The following is a 19281-nucleotide window of genomic DNA, read 5'->3' as shown; positions in this document are numbered from 1 at the left end:
CCTAGAGCCTGTGCTCTGCAACGAGAAGCCAACACAGTGAGAAGTCTGTGCACTGCAACGATGAGTAGCCCCCGCTCGCAACTAGAGAAAGCCCGTGCGCAGCAACAAAGACCCAACACAGCCATAAATAAATAAATAAAATTGGGTTGTTTGTCTTTTAGGTTGTAAGAGTTTTTTTTGTTTTTTTCTTATTCTAGATATAAGCCTGTTGTTGGATATATGTTTTGCAAATATTTCCTCTCAGTTGGTGGCTTGCCTTTTATTTCTAAAATTTTTTTAAATTTTTTTTATTTTTAAAGGAAAGTTTTTTTTTTTTCCCACACTATTTTAAATATTTATTTATTTATTCATTTTTGGCTGTGTTGGGTCTTCGTTTCTGTGCCAGGGCTTTCTCTAGTTGCGGTAAGCGGGGGCCACTCTTCATGGCAGTGCACGGGCCTCTCATTATCGCGGCCTCTCTTATTGCGGAGCACAGGCTTCAGACGCGCAGGCTCAGTAGTTGTAGCTCACGGGCCTAGTTGCTCCGCGGCACGTGGAATCTTCCCAGACCAGGGCTCAAACCCGTGTTCCCTGCATTGGCAGGCAGATTCTCAACAACTGTGCCACCAGGGAAGCCCCCTTGCCTTTTATTTTTCATAAATGTCCTTGGAAACATAGGACACTTTTATTTTGATGAAGTCCAATATTTGATTTTTTTCTTTAATGTCTATGCTTTTCATATCATATTTAAGAAATTTTGCCAAACCCAAGATCACTAAGAGTTTCTCTTACGTTTTCTTCTAGGAATTTTATATTTAGGTCTATATTTAGGTTAAGTTCTGATTATTTGTTGGTGGTATATAGAAATATAATTTTTGAAATGTTGATTTTGTATCCCACAAACTTGCTAAACTTACTTATTTGTTTGAGTAGGGTTTTTTTTTTTTTTTACTTCTTTAGAATTTTCTATATAAATGATCATGTTATCTACAAATGAAAATACTATTACTTTTTCCTTTCCTTATATTTAGGTCTAGCACCCATTTTGAGTTAATTTTTGTACATGGTGATAGGGAAAGATTGAGGTTCTTTCTTCCCTTCCCTTTTCCTTCCCACTTTCCTTCCTTCCTTGAATACAGATATCAAATTTTTCTACCAGGTGTTTTGGTGAAAAGATTATCTTGGTCCTATTGAGTTGCCTTGACATCTTTGTCAAAAATTAAATGACCATATAGATCCACAATATGGGTGGATCTATTTCTAGTCTCTATTCTATTCAGTTTATCTATATGACTGTCTTTATGTCTATATCATATCACACTATCTCAAATACTATAACTATAATAAGTCTTGAAATCATGTGTGTGGGTCTTCCAAATTTTTTCTTCTTTTTCAAAGTTGTTTTGGCTACTCTAGTTTCTTTGCATTTCCACATAAATTTAGAATCAGATTGTCAGTTTTTCCAGAGAAGCCTGCTGGGGTGAGTGGAATTGCTGTGAATCAATTTGGGGAGAATTGGCATCTCAGCAATAATGAGCTTTCTGATTCATGAGCATGATGTATCTCTTTATTTATGTCTTTAATTTCTTTCAGCAATGTTTTGTAGTTTTTAGTGAACAGGGATTTTTAAAATGTATCTCTGTGTACTTAAATTTTTAATTTTATTATAAATGCAATTATTAAAAATTAACTTCTGATTATTTGTTGGTTGTATATACAAGTATAATTTTTAAAATATTGATTTTGTATCCTACAACCTTGCTAAACTTACTTATTTGTTTGAGTAGGGTTTTTCTTTTTGTTACTTCTTTAGAATGTTCTATATAAATGATCATGTTATCTACAAATGAAAATACTATTACTTTTTCCTTTCAAATCTGGATGTATTTTATTCCTTTTTCTTGCCCAGTTACATTGGCTAGTACCTCTAGTACAATACTGAATAGAAGTGGTGAAAGCAGGTAGCCTTTCCTTGTTTCTTCTCTTTAGGTGGAAAGTATTTAGTCTTTTAGCAGTAAGTATGATGTTAGCTGTAGGGTGTTTATGTGGATGTCCTTTATCAGGTTGAAGAATTTGCCTTCTATTCTTACTTTTCTGAGAATTTTTATTATTAATGGATATTGACATTTGTCAAATGCTTTTTCTGTGTCAACCTATGTGGTCAGATGGTTTTTCATTTTTATTATGTTAATATGATGAATTATATTAATTAATTTTATAATGTTAGAAGTAATGTTTAGAATATTAAATCAGCCTTGCTGGGATGAACCGCAGCTGGTCATGATGTATTATCTTTTTTAGATGCTGTATTCATTTTGCTAAAATCTTGATACAATTTTTTTGCATCACAATTTTTCTTTACATTTGCATTTACATTTGTAATTTGCATTACAATTTTTCTTGAGAAATATTTATCTTCAGATCTCTCTTCTTGTAATATCTTTGTCTGGTTTTGGTATCAGGGTGATGCTGGGCTTATTGACTGAGTTGGGAAGTGTTTCCTCTTCTTCATTTTTCTGGGTGAGTTTGTATAGATATTATTTAAATCTTACTTATTTGGTAGAATCAACCAGTGAAACCATCTTTGTGGGAAAGTTTTAACTACAGATTCAATTTCTGTAATAGATATAGGGCTATTCAGGTTATGTGATTCTTCTTGAGTGTGCTTTGTGTCTTTTGAGGAACTTGTCCATTTAAGTTTTTAAATTTATTGGCATAAAGTTTTTATAATATTATCTTATTATCCTTTTATTGTCTGTGAGATCTGTAGTGACATCACTTCTCTCTTTCATAATATTTTATATTTGCGTTTTCTCTTTTTGTTTTATGACTAGTCTGGCTACAGGTTTATCTGCTTTATTGATCTTTTCACAGAACCAGCTCTTGGTTCATTGATTTTTCTTTGAATTCTATTTCATTGATTTCTGCTCCTTATTATTTCCTTTGTTCTGTTTACTTTGGGTTTAATTAGCTCCTTTTTTGTTTTTGTTTTTTTTTTGCTAGTTTGTTAAGGTAGAAGTCTTGGTCGTTGATTTGAGACTTTCTTCTTTTCTAGTATAGGCATTTAGTGCTATAAAATTCCTTCTAATCATTGTTCTAGCTATATCCTACAAATTCTGATATGTTATGTTTTCATTTGCATTCAGTAAATCTTTTTGTTTATTGTTAGGAAGCCTTAGATCTGAGTTGACAATTCTGCAGGACTTCACTTTTCATGATCTTAGTGCCCTGCTTCATATTTCTGTTCTACATATACTTTTCCATATAATAACATGTATGCATTTTTCAAAGCACCTCAACTCTTTTTAGAATGAGAAGCAGAAGCAAAAAGGTAAATATTGAATCAATTACGTAAAATCACCTTTTGGAGGAGAGACTTAGCTTTGATAAAGACTCTTCTTTCAGGGAAAATACCGCGAATTGCTGGGACCCCATAAAATATGAATTTAAATAGAGTTATTTTGGAAATAGTTAAAATGGCCAGAGTTAAACTAGAAATTATAACTGAGCTCAAGTACTAATAACTTGCATTTGTTTGTTGTCTTGTAGTTTGTCAATTTATCTCATTTCTTCTCTGCCCCTGGGAAGGACATAAGGCAGCCATTATTATTGGCTATCTATTATTTTAAGGATGAAGGGAATGGAGCTCATAGACATTACATCATTTGCCCAGTTTATATAGCTTCTAAGTGACAGAGCTAGAATTCTAACAAGTTCTTTTGGATCCAACCCTTACGTTTTTGTTGTTTTGCTCTATACCAGTAGTTCTCAAACTGTGGTCTCCCATCAGCTTTAGCACCACCTGGAAACATACTAGACATTCAAATTCTCCCTCCCCCCCAGACCTACTGAATCACAGATCCTGAGGGTGGGACCCAGTGATCTGTGGTTTAACACAGTCCTGGGTGATTCTGATGCACACTCAAGTTTAAGAACTGCTCCCCACCCTGGTTCTCAGTCATGACTGCAGATAGAAAAGTCACATGGATGCTTGGGTCCTGCCAGCATGAGTGATGGAAGTTCAAAGCTTCAAGGTGATTTTAATGTGTAGCCAATGTTAACAACCACTCCTCTTCAACATAGTACCTCTATTAATGTGATTCAAAAGGTATTCAGACTAATGTCACTGTGTTCCAACAAGTGTTTTTCTCTCCAGGTCATAACAGTCAACACCTGCTCTCAAAGTGACCAACTGAACCCAGAGCCAGGAGAAAATAAGATCTCAGAAGAACAGAATTGCAGCAAGAACTGGATTCCGGTGTCCAAATTTAATCAGATAAGTATGTAACAGTCTACACTCTTGAATCCCAAAAATTCTGGTAGTGTTTCCTCAGGGTATGATCTTTAGACCAGTGGCGGTCCCTGCTGTTCTTTCAAGTGGGAGATGAGAATGACCACACTCTCTTAGGAAAATAGCTCTTTTCTGCTTTTAGTTTTTATGAAAGGGATGCAATTTCCATTTGCTTAATGGAATAGTTGTCAGAATTTAGAAAAGAAAAATTAAAATTAATTAAAATTTAGATAGTCTCATATTCAGAGCTGTTGAATCTGGATCAGAGAGTATTCACTTAGTCTGATTTCTGGGTGGGGTTGTCTAATTTTACAAATTCTTTAAAGTTCAAGTGACATTGATATGAACCTTTACACAGAATTCAGTGGATTGAGTTGTAGTTGGTTATTTACTACTGCTTACATATAGTGTTTGTTCCATTGGCAAATATCTCTTAAGCTTAATCGTAATGATGTTTGTAGAGGATAGAAGACAGATCAATGAGCTAGGAATGAAGACTGAGCTAGGCATAGAATGTGAAATAAGTCTGGATATATGAGGGCAGATTATGAATTAAGAGCAATGAACTGAACATTGAACTTCTTGCATTTGATAATAAGAGAACTTTACTAATTTTTAAACAGAGGGGACTATGTGATTAAGGAGTCATAAATATTTAAAATTATTTGAAATACTAACCTTAAGGTACAAATAGATATTGTATTGAAATCTATGTTACTATGCTTCTTTAAAACTTCGTTTGCTCTATGGTCACTGGTTTTCAACCAAGGGGTGATTCCCCCTCCCCAACCAACAATGTCTGAAGACATTGTAAGACATTTTTGGTTGTCACAACTGAAGGAGGGGCAGTTGCTCTTGGCGTCATTTTTGCATAAATTATTTATGTTTTTTAAAAAAATATAAAAGATATGGTTGATATAATATTGTATTATTTTTAGGTGTACAACATAATGGTTTGATATATGTATGTGTTGAAAACGATTGCCACAATAAGTTAACATCCATCACATAGTTACAATTATTTTTTCTTGTGATGAGAACTTTTAAGATCTATTGTCTTAGCAACTTTCAAATATACAATACAGTATTGTTAACTACAGTCACCATGCTGTACATTACCTCCCCAGGTATTTATTTATTTTATAGCTGGAGTTTGTACCTTTTGACCATCTTCACTCATCTCTCTCACCCTCCCATCCCCCAAATTATTTAAGTTCTTTCCAAAAAATTTCAAACTGAGAAAGATGGGAGTGGCAGGAGGGTTCTGGCAAAGAATCTCATTCAAATCTGATGATCAGAAAGGAAGAGAAGATTTAGGGAGTTAGGCTGACTCCAGGCGCCTGGCTAATCAACTTGAACCACATTCTGGGTTGAGAATTTTATTTTTTAAAAACTTGTCTGACTTAAGAATTAATTAAAAAAGAATTAAAAAAAAAATAAAATTTTGAGGGTGGGGAGGTGCCCTATCAGGTAGATCTTTCTTTTTTTTTTTTTAAAGAGGCATTCTCTCTCAGCTGAGATTTTAAAGCTGGTGGAAGGCAAGCTTGCCAGCCATGAGCCATCTTTGTTTTGTTTTGTTTTTTAATTTTATTTATTTGTTTATTTATTTTTGGCTGTGTTGGGTCTTCGTTTCTGTGCGAGGGCTTTCTCTAGTTGCGGCAAGCGGGGGCCACTCTTCATCGCGGTGCGCGGGCCTCTCACTATCGTGGCCTCTCTTGTTGCGGAGCACAGGCTCCAGACGCGCAGGCTCAGTAGTTGTGGCTCATGGGCCTAGTTGCTCTGCGGCATGTGGGATCTTCCCAGACCAGGGCTCGAACCCGTGTCCCCTGCATTGGCAGGCAGATTCTCAACCACTGCTCCACCAGGGAAGCCCAGGTAGATCTTTCTAAAGACAAAAAGTAAAGTTCTGAGCAAATCAACTATGAAAAGGAAAGAATTAAAAAGAAAAAAAAAAGGAAAGCATAGTTTGTTTAATTTTCATTATAATACTGTGCTATCATTGAAATCATATTTATCATAATTTTATGATGTTACGAAAAGTATCATACATGAAATTTTTTGATTTTTTTTCCAGTAGCTTTTTTGCATTTCCTGTATACTTTTTTTTTTTTCCAGCATAAAACAGTAGGAAAAAAATTAAATGGTTATTTCCTACGTTTAGCCAGGAACTCTTTTTTTTTTTTTCCACATTTTTATTGGAGTATAATTGCTTTACAATGTTGTGTTAGTTTCTGCTGTACAACAAAGTGAGTCAGCTATATACATATATCCCCATATCCCCTCCCTCTTGAGCCTCTCTCCCACCTTCCCTATCCCACCCCTCTAGGTCGTCACAAAGTATCCATTTGATCTGCCTGTGCTGTTCAGCAGCTTCCCACTAGCCATCCATTTTACATTTGGTAGTGTACATATGTCAATGCTACTGTCTCACTTCATCCCAGCTTCCCCTTCCCCTGCTGTGTCCTCAAGTCTGTTCTCTACATCTGCATCTTTATTCCTGCCCTGCCACTAGGTTCATCAGTACCGTTTTTTTAGATTCCATATATATGCGTTAGTGTCAGTTTCATTCCTTTTTACGGTGGAGTAATATTCCATTGTATATGTGTGCCACATCTTCTTTATCCATTCATCTGCTGATGGACATTTAGGTTGCTTCCATGTCCTTAGCCAGGGACTCTTAATAAGTATTATTCTCAGAATTAATCCAACCAAATATTTATTACATTATTATTGGGCACCTGCTATGTGCCAGTGACTCTGTAAGTACCAGGTATAAAAAATAATAACAGTAATGATCCTTGTCAAGATTTTTTTAAGAAAAGGATAAAAATTAAAACTATTGGCTGGCATTCTTTTCTATCTTTCTTTTGTTTTTGTTTTGTTTTCTTTTTTAAGTAGCCTACTGTAATGCCTGATGCAGCTGTTAAGGAAGAATTCCTAACAGTTTGGACCTCAAATTTCATGTATTTTTAAATAAAGCATGGATGATAGGGTGCAGGGGAAGGTAAGTGTGCAAAAATTACTAAAGGTGTTTAATAGGGCAGGTTATGGATAACTTAATTCTTTGATAGAGAAGTATAAATTGTTATAAATGTGAAGGTAACTATTGAAGAATAGAAATAGGGTATATAGCTTTCAACCACTTGAGTAAAGCTCAAAAAGGACAAAGGAATCTTGGTAAAACTTGCTAAAAAAAGGAAGAAAACCCTATATTCCAATTTAGATGAATGCACGGTGTTCAGATCTTTTATTTGGAACTGTGATTCAAGTGTTAACATGTTTTCACGTATTCTCTATTTTTTTCCTTCCTTTTAACAAGGTCTAGAATCTTACATATATCAGAAAATGAAAAGTAGAGAAACTGAACGGCATTCTGTACAAGTCAGTGATTATGTAAGGCAGTCTCAAGAGGTAAAAACATTTTATTTGATATTTTAAAAGCTCAGTTTCTCACCCTTTGTCCCCACACTTTATTCTTTCCTTGTTGTTCGCCTTTATGCAATTTATCCACCCAGTAATTTATCCTGGGTATTTTTATCATGAAATAGAAAGAATTTAGGAATTTTTGAAACTGTTTTCGCATATATAAAAGTTGCCATGTGGAAGAAAAATAAGATATTTTCAATACACTTTTAAGAGGTAGAGCTAACATCAACATATAGACTCTACTGGGAGACAGATTTCAGCCTGATTTGAGAAGGAATTTTTAGCAGTTGGAGCTTTCCAAGGATGGAATGGTTTATTTCTTGAAGTAGTAAGTGCCTCACTTAGTGTGGTTAATTAAACAGGCTAAGCAAACATCTTTGCAGGTGTGTTGGAGGGGATTTGGACATTGCAGGGTAAAGGACTTTCAGTGTTTCTCTACCGCTGATTTTGCAGTCTGTTTTTCTTACCATTCGCAAATATGTGCCTGTTTTATTGCCATCCACCATGACGGAAGTGTGATCTAGTTAGACTAGCCCCCAAAATCTAATCTTGGTCTTGGTTTGAATATTACCTCTATGACCTTGGGAACTATATGAACATATACTAACAACCTCAGATGTTCTTGTCGGAATGCAATCTGTGAAAGTAAAATATAAGACTACTTGAAGGTAATTGGAGGCAGGGACCTGTCTGCCCTGTCAAATCCTGGCTCTGTCACTTCCTAGGTTTCAAAGCTATATACATCAATTAACCTGTGAGCTTCATTACCTGTATATCTAAAATGGGGTTAATGCCATCCTTACGAGACTGATAGTGGATAACAAAAATAACACCAATGAAAATGCCTAGAGTAATGCTTGGAGTATAGAAATAGAATGAGATATATTCAAGGTAACATTCTAAATAATCATCAACTGAAACAATAATCTGATGATAGGATATAATAATGTAATGGTCAATGTTTCCTGTCAACTTTGACCTTCTTTTCTTCTTTCATGTCATTAACTGATGTTATATGTTCACTCTCATTTTTGTAAAAACTGTTATGTATTACATTTTCTCTTTGATGTCCCCATAAAAGTAATTCTTTCTGTTAAGGTCAGTCACCACATTGAGTTACTCATATATTGTGCTAACATTATGCATCTTTCTAGCTTGAGTCTTGCATGTTTAGTAAGAGAAATATTGAGCCTAGAGGAAGGGAAAAAAAGAACTATACCCTCCAAGGAGTGTGTTCTGCAAATGTATTACTGGAAGCTTGGGGTGGGAGAGAGTTGGGTGAACATGTAATGACCTTTCCCTTCTGCCCAGGATCTAAGCAAAAACTCTTTGTGGAATTCAGGGAGCACCAAGGTCAATAGGAACTCTCAGTGAGTATTTCTAAATGTCTGTCTTTAAGCATCTTTGGCTTTTATTTTTTTAACTGGATTGGGAATAAAGGTTTAATTGGGTCAGAAAAGGAGAAAAAAAAAAAGTGTGTGTCCAATGACAGTATTTTTCTTGTGTTAGCAAGAATGAAAATTATTTATTCTCCTAGTTTTCCTGTTTCTGGCAACACGATCTCACCTTAGTGCCTTTTAAGAATATAATGATACATGTACTACTGTAGCAAATTAACCATTTGTCTTTTTTTTTAATTTAATTTTATTTTTGGCTGCATTGGGTCTTCATTGCTGCACGCAGGCTTTCTCTAGTTGCGGCGAGCAGGGGCTACTCTTCGTTGTGGTGCATGGGCTTCTCATTGCGGTGGCTTCTCTTGTTGCGGAGCACGGGCTCTAGGCGCACGGGCTTCAGTAGTTGTGGCTTGCGGGCTCTAGCGCGCAGGCTCAGTAGTTGTGGCGCACTGGCTTAGTTGCTCCGTGGCATGTGGGATCATCCCGGACCTGGGCTTGAACCTGTGTCCCCTGCATTGGCAGGAGAATTCTTAACCACTGCACCACCAGGGAAGTCCCTAACCATTTGTCTTTTTAGTGTTGAAAAAGCACACATGAAATAATGAGTATCATATATTTTCTGATAGATAAGAGTGAAATTTGCATTAAAAAGTAGGAATAAATTTGTCTTGACTGAAAATAAAAAGACTTAGAATGAAGACTAAATCATTTTTTTAGTTTTTTTTTTCAAAATTTTCCTTTTAGTTTATAAGATGGATCTTTTTGGTTTCTCCTTAACATCCTAAGTGTTTGTCAAAACAGTAACAATTTGAGAAGGACTGAGACAGAGAGAAAGGAAGACAGGGCTAGAGAGAGGAGATAGAGAACTCACCTTTTTATAGACTTGAGATCAAATTAACCATTCTTAGAGTTACAGGAGCAGAATTCAAAAGCATCTGTACTCTACAAAGGGCCCGTTGATGCCAGGCAGGTGGAATATGGCGGTCAGTTTGCAGTCAGCTCTGTTTGAGATGGCCTTTTCTCTGGAGCTCTCAAGGTCTCTCTGTGCAAGCCTGCCTCTAGCCTTAATGTGCACATGAGTTTCTTCTCCCAAAGGTTCAGTAGTTTGTGCTCATGCAGAGTAGTGGGTTATTGCAGCATGAAATTAAACAATAATTGTAATTGTACTTGCTTCCCCAAGGACCTTAAATACTGGAGATATTCTTCGAATGTATTTATTCCAACTTGCCCATGGCCACTTGTGCACTTGAGCAGGGCATGTAACAATTTAAAGAGAGCTAATTTCAGCCTGTGAACATTTAGGGGCCATATGGGCTAATGAAACTGATTTGTTGGCTTGTCCAGAGATATTCACAGACTCATTTGTAGGCATCTGCTTTGCATAGTTCAGGAAGCCTTTAGTTTAATTGATCCAGAACAACACAAACACAGTTAAATCTTATATATGTTGTGTGATCACATAACTAATTGAAAACAAAAACCAACAACTGCTTTTCAGTTAGCTTAGGGCCTACTCAGTAAATTAATTACATGTATATCTGGTGCTCATTCTTCTATGAAAACAATTGTAGGGCTGTAAACTGTTTCTCTAAAGGTAGGGGTCAAATGTAACTAATACTCTTCCTTCAAACTAATATATACACATGTATATACATATATACTTATAGATTATATTATTACTGTTTCACACACTTTTCCTTTCTTTGATCATTGAAAAATTTGAAGCATTATCTAAACTTTAATTTTTCAAACAGGTTGAGAAGTTCAAATGGAGTTAACAGTAAGTTTTTATATTTTTATTTTTTCATCTTATCAGTGGTGAGGTTTACTCTCCTGCTATCTCAGACTTTTATAGTTCTTGAAATCCTATTTATGATTTTTGTTTACTATACAAAGTAGCAAGTTCGGTAGAAAAGTAGAAAGTTGAATGTCTTTCTCCAGATAAATCAGGAGTGATGTCTGGTTTAAAATTTTTTGTTACCTGTTTTTGACTGTGATTTTAGTTTTCTCTGTGAGTGAGGGTATAGCCACTGAGCTCATTTAGACTGTTCAACAACTCTTACTGTCATCATTTAACACATTTCTATTTAAGAACCATTCATAAGATTGTATGTGGATCTCCTTTCCTATATGTCTTCAGTGGGACTCCATGCCCCAAGTGGCTAAGTAGGACCAAGCCTAGTTTGGTGAGACACCTCCCTGGTGAAGCCACTCTCATTAGCTACTTTCAAATTTCATCACAAACTGTACCTTTCCATCTTCCTGACCCCTTGATACAGACTGGGCACCTTCATCACTTATGTGAAACCTTCAGTGGCTTCCCATTACCTATAGGATGGGCTGCAAATCCCTTACTCTTTCTCAGTGCTCTTGAGAGTCTGGCCCCAGTCCAAATTTCCAGGCTCATGAATGAGCCCTTTTATGCAATATTTCTTCCATGAAGAATGTGACCACCTACCTATTACCCTCTCCACGTGGTGTCTAGAAGGCATCTTCAAATGTGGAACAAGATGTTCCACCTCCCTTCTCTGCCATCTCAGGAAATGATAACTTTATCCTTCCCGTTGCTGAGGCCAAAGTCTTGCAATCGTACTTGACTCCCATTTTCTCACATCTCCACAGCCAACCCATCAGTAAGTCTTTCAAAATATATTGAGAAGCTGATCACTTTGCTACCCCCACATATCACTTTTCACCTCTTCCCTGGATTACAGGATGGCCTCCAAACTGTCGCTCTATTTCCAGAGAGCAGCTGGAATAACACTTTTAAACTCAAAGTCATATTGAGTCACTCTTCTGTTCAAATGGTGTTCCCGCTCACTCTGTAAAAGCAAAGTCCAAACACCGTCTACAAGGCCCTATTGATCTGCTCCCCCTCCTTCAATTCTCCCCTCTCGTTTGCTCTCGGCACAGTCCACTCTGGCCACTCTCTCCTCCTTAACACAGCACGTATGGTCCTGCCTCAGGATGCTTGCACTTGCCATTACTTCTGCCTGGAATACTCTTCATTTATCCATATGACTTACCCCCTCTCTGCCTTCAGGTCTTTGCTCACATTTCACCTTATCAGAGAGGTCTTTCCTAACCAACCTATATAATATAGAATAGTAATCTCCCTGTCTCCCACGCTTCCTAACTCTCTCAATATATATGTAATATACTATAATACTATATATTTACTTATTTACTTCCTATTTCCCTTTCCTACAATGTAGCCTTTATCTGTTTTCAGTACTGCTCTTTCTCTCGAGGATAGACTAATACCTGGCACATCGTAGGTCAATAGATATATGCTGAATGAATGTGAACAAGATCTCACAGCTCCTTAAGTGGTGAAGCCAGGATTGAAACTCAGTTTTGTCAGACTCAGATGCCTGTACTCTATTTCACATTGTTTGTCTATGAAGATTCCCTAAGCCTCTATTTACAACTCTATTATATTACTTAGCAAACTGTATTGTGATTATAGTTTACATGTGTTTCATATTTGTTTTTCTCTAAGGTGGGAGCCACATCTTATTCACATCTCTCATGCCTAGCATGACCCTTAGTGGGAGCTAAATACTTTTTTTTTTTTTTTAATTATTGAATCGAACTTAGAAAGGAACAGTCTTTTTTGATGATCTTACCTTTTACCCAGCACCCCCAGAGGGAGGGAGTTTCTTCCCTTCCTTATCCAGCAACAAGAAGCCAGAGACATCTGTGAAATTGGGCTCATTATGCTGCTTCCTCTACAAGGTATCAAGTAGTTCCCACCATGAGACTAAAGTTCTCGACTTTAATTTTGATTTTATGAAATGGCAAAATTGTTGCAAAGGATTTCTCTTGAGCCTTGTAATTTAGGACTTGAGCAGATAGAAGAGAACCAGTTAAACTTGCAAGAGGTGTTCCCAACACACAGTCTGTCTGTAACCAAACAAATCCCTTGCTGTCACATTCTCTGCCTCCTTCTTTGTTTCTCTTATATTCCTCTTAATGTGTTTTCATCATTTTGTTGTTATTTTAAGTCAGTGAAGTAGTGTGCTAATAACTTGGTATTAATAATGTCTTTATGTGGGTACTGCATCTTGGTAGGGAGCTCAGAGAACTGTGCTTCTGGGATGTCGTGCAATGTGATGGGCAGCCGAGTGCCTTCTGCAACACAGAGGTGTAATTGGTTCAAAGGAAATACATCTTTGAGGCTACTATTACCTGTCTTTCTTCAATTCCCTATATAAATATGTTTGGAGACATTGCATTGATGATTGGAAGCTGTCAGGATACCATGCACAATAACGTGGTTAAAGGATATTAGGCAATCTTTTTCGAAAACCGAGAAGCCATTCTGATTAACCCATTCAATAATAACTTTGAAGGCAATATATTCATAAGCATGCATTTATCTCCAGCCGAGTAATTAAAATGCCAATCTTCTCTGTAATTTCAGAAATCTCAACCGCCTTAAAAAGCCCTCAAGAGTCTCACCATCATTATTCAGGTAGGATGCCTGTGTACATAGACATGTCAATGGAGCTAAATGTCTGTGATTCTGCATTTGGAAACAGAAACGCTGGTGAATTTGTGGTGTTGATATGGCTCCAACTTGGAAAGTTGTTGTTTACTCTGATGAGAGAACATTCAGATTTCTTAACTTGGGAAAACAAGCTTTTAGGATTTAAGAGAATTTGGATTAAAAAAAGAAATGTGTGTATTGGTAAGTTCCAAATTGTAAAGAGGAAAGATGACCTTGAGATCTGAAAATTCCTTACAAGCTCAAAAGCCAGAGATCTTTGTGTTTTGGACTGGGGAGGAGACAGGCCTGAGGCTAGTCCTCTGAGGAAGGGTTTTGCACCCTCACTGGGCCCTCAGTGAGGGTAACCACTGAATGAATGCCAACCTCACAGGGTAAATTCAACAAAGACACCTTAAGGGATGTTATTAAACAAGATGTCAAGGGTCTTGACTCTCTTAAGCAACATCACTTCACAGTGATTCAGTTGTCTTTCTTTCAAAGTGGGAATAATTGTACTTGCCCTTCCTGAGGAAAAATCTGCCAAAGGGCTAGTTGCGAATAAAGAGGGAAACACTTTGAAATGCAAAGCAGTGTAACAACCAACTGGACTCGTGCCATTGGGTGGTCTTTTGGGCATCGTTGCTCTCAGTATTGGTTTAATACATGAGCAAGCTTTTTATATAATCTGAAGCTCAGTACAAGAGTACAAGTGTATTGGTGTGATAATTTTTGTTATTATTATATCAAGGTCATGTGCTCAGGGTCCAGTAATAGGCTACCTTATCCTGAATTCTCCTCTGTAGTGAATAGTGTTTCTGTGGATTTCAGACTCCACATTCCAGGCTCTTGTAACTGGGTCTTGCAGCTCAGCAGTAATCCATTATTTTGACTCCAGCTGTCAACTGAAGAAAGTATCTGGTGAGGAACACTGTAACTCACATCGACTCTGATTTGTTAAGATACAGCTCTTAACAGGAAAATGCAGATCACTTGCTTCTAATTAAAACTGGTCTTCAGCTCTCTCTGGGAAAAGAAGATGAACTCTGCAAAATCAACAGTAGATGTCCCCACAGTCCGCTGTGCATTAGATTTGATCTGGAAAAGAAAAACCAGAAAGACCACAGATTAAAATGTTCTTTAAAAGCAAGTTCCGCATCTGAATGGATTAGTATGGTATTTGGTATTCAGGAGAGTGGAGGTAATAGCGCTGCCTCAGAACATATTATATAATCTCATATAATCTATTCCTAAGACTGGGATATCCTTCCTGTTTAAGGCATAGTTTATTTTAAATACTGTATTATAGATAATTTTTTTTTTAAGAATTTTTTTTAAAATTAATTTATTAATTTATTTATTTTTGGCTGTGTTGTGTCTTCGTTTCTGTGCAAGGGCTTTTTCTAGTTGCGGCGAGGGGGGGCCACTCTTCATCGTGGTGCATGGGCCTCTCACTGTCGCAGCCTCTCTTGTTGCAGAACACAGGCTCCAGATGCGCAGGCTCAGTAATTGTGGCTCACGGGCCTAGTTGCTCCGCGGCATGTAGGATCTTCCCAGACCAGGGCTCGAACCCATGTCCCCTGCACTGGCAGGCAGATTCTCAACCACTGCGCCACCAGGGAAGCCCCAAGATTTTTTTTTTGTGATGTGGACCATTTTTAAAGTCTTTATTGAATTTGTTACAATATTGCTTCTGTTTTATGTTTTGGTTTTTTGGCCCCGAGGCATGTGGGATCTTAGTTCACCCACCAGGGATTGAACCTCCACCCCCTGCATTGGAAAGCGAAGTCTTAACCACTGGACTGCCAGGGAAGTCCCTATAGATAATATTTTTGATAAAAGAAAAAATAAAGGGTCTTTGAAATAAAATATTTTAGCATTATATGAGTATATTGATGTGGGGGAGGTTTTCTGTAAATTCAGCCCACTGATGCATACTTAAACTAGTAAATCTGCTTTTGTTTGCAGCCATTGAAAGGAACAATTTAATGAGGCTTTCTCAGACTATACCATTTACACCAATCCAACTGTTTGGTGAGTGCCATTTCTACCTTCTTGAGGTTGTGCCAGGGCAAAGACATAACATCTGAGTGAATCATAGGAGAAACCATTTTGCATAATTTTAGCTGCAAATTTTCTTTTGCCCATGGTTGCAGTTTAGTGATATTAATTTCCTAAAATGGAAAGTCTTGTTAACTGCCTGGCTGGTATCTAGAGTCAAAATCTGATATACTATGGGGATGGGACCTATAATGAGCAGCAGTTGGGGAAAAAGCAATAACGTTGCACCTGGCATTCACTGATTTCAGGCTGGAAGTAAGTAGAAAAGAAAAGAACCAACCCACCATGCGTAATAAATACAGAAGAAAGCATTAAACGTCAATACAGTAGAAGCTAATAGACATCTAAAGAGAAACGCTTTGTATATCGCTTTTTATTTGTTTGTTTTGTTTTTGTTTGTTTTGTTTCATGTAAACTAATTGCTCTTAACTCAGAGAGCAAATGTAATTTTTAAAGGCTGGAATAGTAAGGAAAAACAAGCTCTCAATAGCCAAGGCTACCGGCGTTTCTCTGTCCTGCCAATTGACAAAATAACAAGGGTCGCCACACTGTCCTAGATCTTGCTTCTCCTCAAACCCTTCACATGGGGACAGATGAGGTGGCTTCTGATCGTGAACACAAATGCCTTCTCCTTCCACTTGGCTCCATAGCTGGTTTTACAACTCGGTAGCTCTGTTTCAGATCCTCTAGGTAATTAGAACTCTAAAGTGGCATTTATCTGGGCACCAGGAATACATATTTCAAAACATGTTACTAAGCATTACCTAGACATGTTCTTTGGTAAGCAATTAAATGCAAGAGTGAGCGAATAGATTCTTTTCTTGGTAAACCAGTACAGTGTTTATAAGAAAAGTCATTTGAAGCTGAGTTGTAAGGAGAAAATTAAATACAGGCTGGACAGAAGTTGTATAGAATATGTCACTTCTGTTAGGAAGCATTGCCCAATATATTAGGAGGAGTCTAGGTTGAATAAGAATGGCTCCCTGTTCAACAGCCTAAAAGTGGAAGCTGTAGAGCAGTTAAAGAACATTTGTGTGTAAAATCTTTGAAGTGGGATTGGGTTTGTCTCCAAGGGTCTACTTCACATTAGCCAGGTTAACATATCTAATCTTTACAACAACCCAATGAAGAGAATGTTATTTTCACTTCCATTTTACTGATGAGGAAAGTGAGGCTTTAAGTAACTTGTCCAAAGGCACAAAGGAAGGAGGGAAAGGCTCTGGGGTATGACTTTGGTTCTAACTTTAACTGGGATAAAACATGCATTCTCAGTGGGGTAATATCACCCCCAAGAGAGCAAAAACATCTTTTTATTTTTATGTGTAAAGCCCATACACAAACACACACACACAGAGTACATAAACATAAACGGTATATATTTGGTATTACAATGTCAGGGAAGGGGCAATTAGGAAAAAAAGTCTAAAACAGCTCCTAAGGGGGATGATAATAAACACAGGGTTAAACTATCTCTTTAAAAGTACGCTAACACATATATATGGAATCTAAAAAAAAAAAAGAAAATGGTCAGAAGAACCTAGGGGCAAGACAGGAATAAAGATGCAGACCTACTAGAGAATGGACTTGAGGATATGGGGAGAGGGAAGGGTAAGCTGGGACAAAGTGAGAGAGTGGCATGGACATATATACACTGCAAACGTAAGATAGATAGCTAGTGGGAAGCAGCCGCATAGCACAGGAAGATCAGCTCGGTGCTCTGTGACCACCTAGAGGGGTGGGATAGGGAGGGTGGGAGGGAGGGAGATGCAAGAGGGAAGAGATATGGGAGCATATGTATAACTGATTCACTTTGTTATAAAGCAGAAACTGACACTCCATTGTAAAGCAATTATACTCTAATAAAGATGTTTAAAAAAAAAAGTACTTGTCTTTAACAAAAGAAGCATAGCCTTGCTACTCTGATTTTATTTTTGTCTAGTTATAATTTATAAGAAGAACAACTTAATATTTATGTGACATCTGATGCTTTGTTCATTCTCCCCCTCCCTCTTTACTGGACTGTAACATGGCCAGATGTCTGTACTTGCCTCTGAACAGATGAAATTCCCATTCCCCTCTGATCCTTTGAGAAACTGAACTGATTCTGAGTTGATATTTAGGACACCGTTCATGTCACAGACATGGATCTCATTGAACCCCTCCCCTGCACTTCTCTTTGCCGCAGGAGAAGAAGTAACCGTCTACAGACTGGAGGAGAGTTCCCCTTTGAATCTGGATAAAAGCATGTCTTCTTGGTCCCAGCGAGGGAGATCTGCAATGATCCAGGTGTTGTCCCAAGAGGAGATGGATGGTGGCCTCCGCAAAGCCATGAGAGTCATTAGTACCTGGTCTGAGGATGACGTCCTCAAGCCGGGGCACGTTTTCATTGTGAAGTCCTTTCTTCCTGAGGTTGTGCAGGCATGGCACAAAATCTTCCAGGAGAGTACTGTGCTTCATCTTTGCCTCAGGGTAAGTCAGAGACCCAGAGCCCAGATGGACAGGTCGAAGAAAGGGGATCTGGCTCTATCCTGGTCAAAGGCCATTATCTTTTTTTTTTTTTTTGGTGAATATTTCCTTTATGTATAATATTCAGATATCACAGATCATTGATTAGGAAATGTCAAATACCACTGATATGATTAGAGTAGACATACACACATATTGATGTATATGCACACATATATATGTGTATGTTTATATACATATGTATGTATATATTCACACACATTCATCTATAAAGCCAACATTTTACCTAATATGAAAACAGAGGCACACCCATCAAGGTCAGAACAAAGCGAGAATGCCCACCATCTCCACCACTATTCAACACATTACTGGAGGTATTAACCAACTCAGTTAGACAAGAGAAAACAAAAGTATAAAAACTGGAACAGAAAAAGAATGAAAACTAACTCTGTTTGCAGATGATATGATAATAATGCTAGAAAACCTGAAGAACTAGTGATAAAAACAACTCAAGCAATAAAAGAAATCAGCAAGGTGGCAAGGTCAATAAAATTAACACACCAAAATTAATAACTTTCATATAAGCAAATAATAACTAGTAGAAGATATTTTGGAAAAGAAAACCCTGTTTACAATAGCAGGGAATTGAAAATGCTTAGAAATAAGTGGAATGTGAAATATTTAAAATCTATATGAGGAAAAATCACTCCTGAAAGATATAAAACTAAATTTGAACAAAGAGAAAGACAATCCTTAATCTTGATTAGGATGTTCCAACATCATCAAAATATAAGTTCTCTCTTTTTTTTAAAAAAAATTATTATTTATTTATTTATTTATTTATTCTGGCTGTGTTGGGTCTTCGTTTCTGTGCAAGGGCTTTCTCTAGTTGCGGCAAGCGGGGGCCACTCTTCATCGCGGTGCGCGGGCCTCTCACTATCGCGGCCTCTCTTGTTGCGGAGCACAGGCTTCAGACGCGCAGGCTCAGTAATTGTGGCTCACGGGCCCAGCTGCTCCGCGGCATGTGGGATCTTCCCAGACCAGGGCTCGAACCCGCGTCCCCTGCATTAGCAGGCAGATTCTTAACCACTGCGCCACCAGGGAAGCCCAAAATATAAGTTCTCTTAAAGTTAATTTATAAATTTAATATTATCCCAATAAAGATTAGCAGATAC

General features: G+C 37.4%; 1 protein-coding gene across 1 annotated transcript in view; it reads left to right on the top strand.

The window, feature by feature from the left end:
• TRPM6 (transient receptor potential cation channel subfamily M member 6) overlaps window positions 1-19281 on the top strand; it is a 207705-nt gene that overhangs the window by 171227 nt on the left and 17197 nt on the right. The window contains exons 31-37 of the mRNA XM_036855993.1: window positions 4136-4259; window positions 7590-7681; window positions 9008-9066; window positions 10845-10870; window positions 13517-13567; window positions 15548-15613; window positions 17826-18109. Coding sequence (XP_036711888.1) covers window positions 4136-4259; window positions 7590-7681; window positions 9008-9066; window positions 10845-10870; window positions 13517-13567; window positions 15548-15613; window positions 17826-18109 — 702 coding nt within the window. The remainder of the gene's footprint in view (window positions 1-4135; window positions 4260-7589; window positions 7682-9007; window positions 9067-10844; window positions 10871-13516; window positions 13568-15547; window positions 15614-17825; window positions 18110-19281) is intronic.

The sequence above is a fragment of the Balaenoptera musculus genome, chromosome 6 (assembly GCF_009873245.2).
Source record: "Balaenoptera musculus isolate JJ_BM4_2016_0621 chromosome 6, mBalMus1.pri.v3, whole genome shotgun sequence".
In the NCBI taxonomy this organism is placed as follows: Eukaryota; Metazoa; Chordata; class Mammalia; order Artiodactyla; family Balaenopteridae; genus Balaenoptera; species Balaenoptera musculus.
This window is presented reverse-complemented; position numbering and strand designations above follow the sequence as displayed.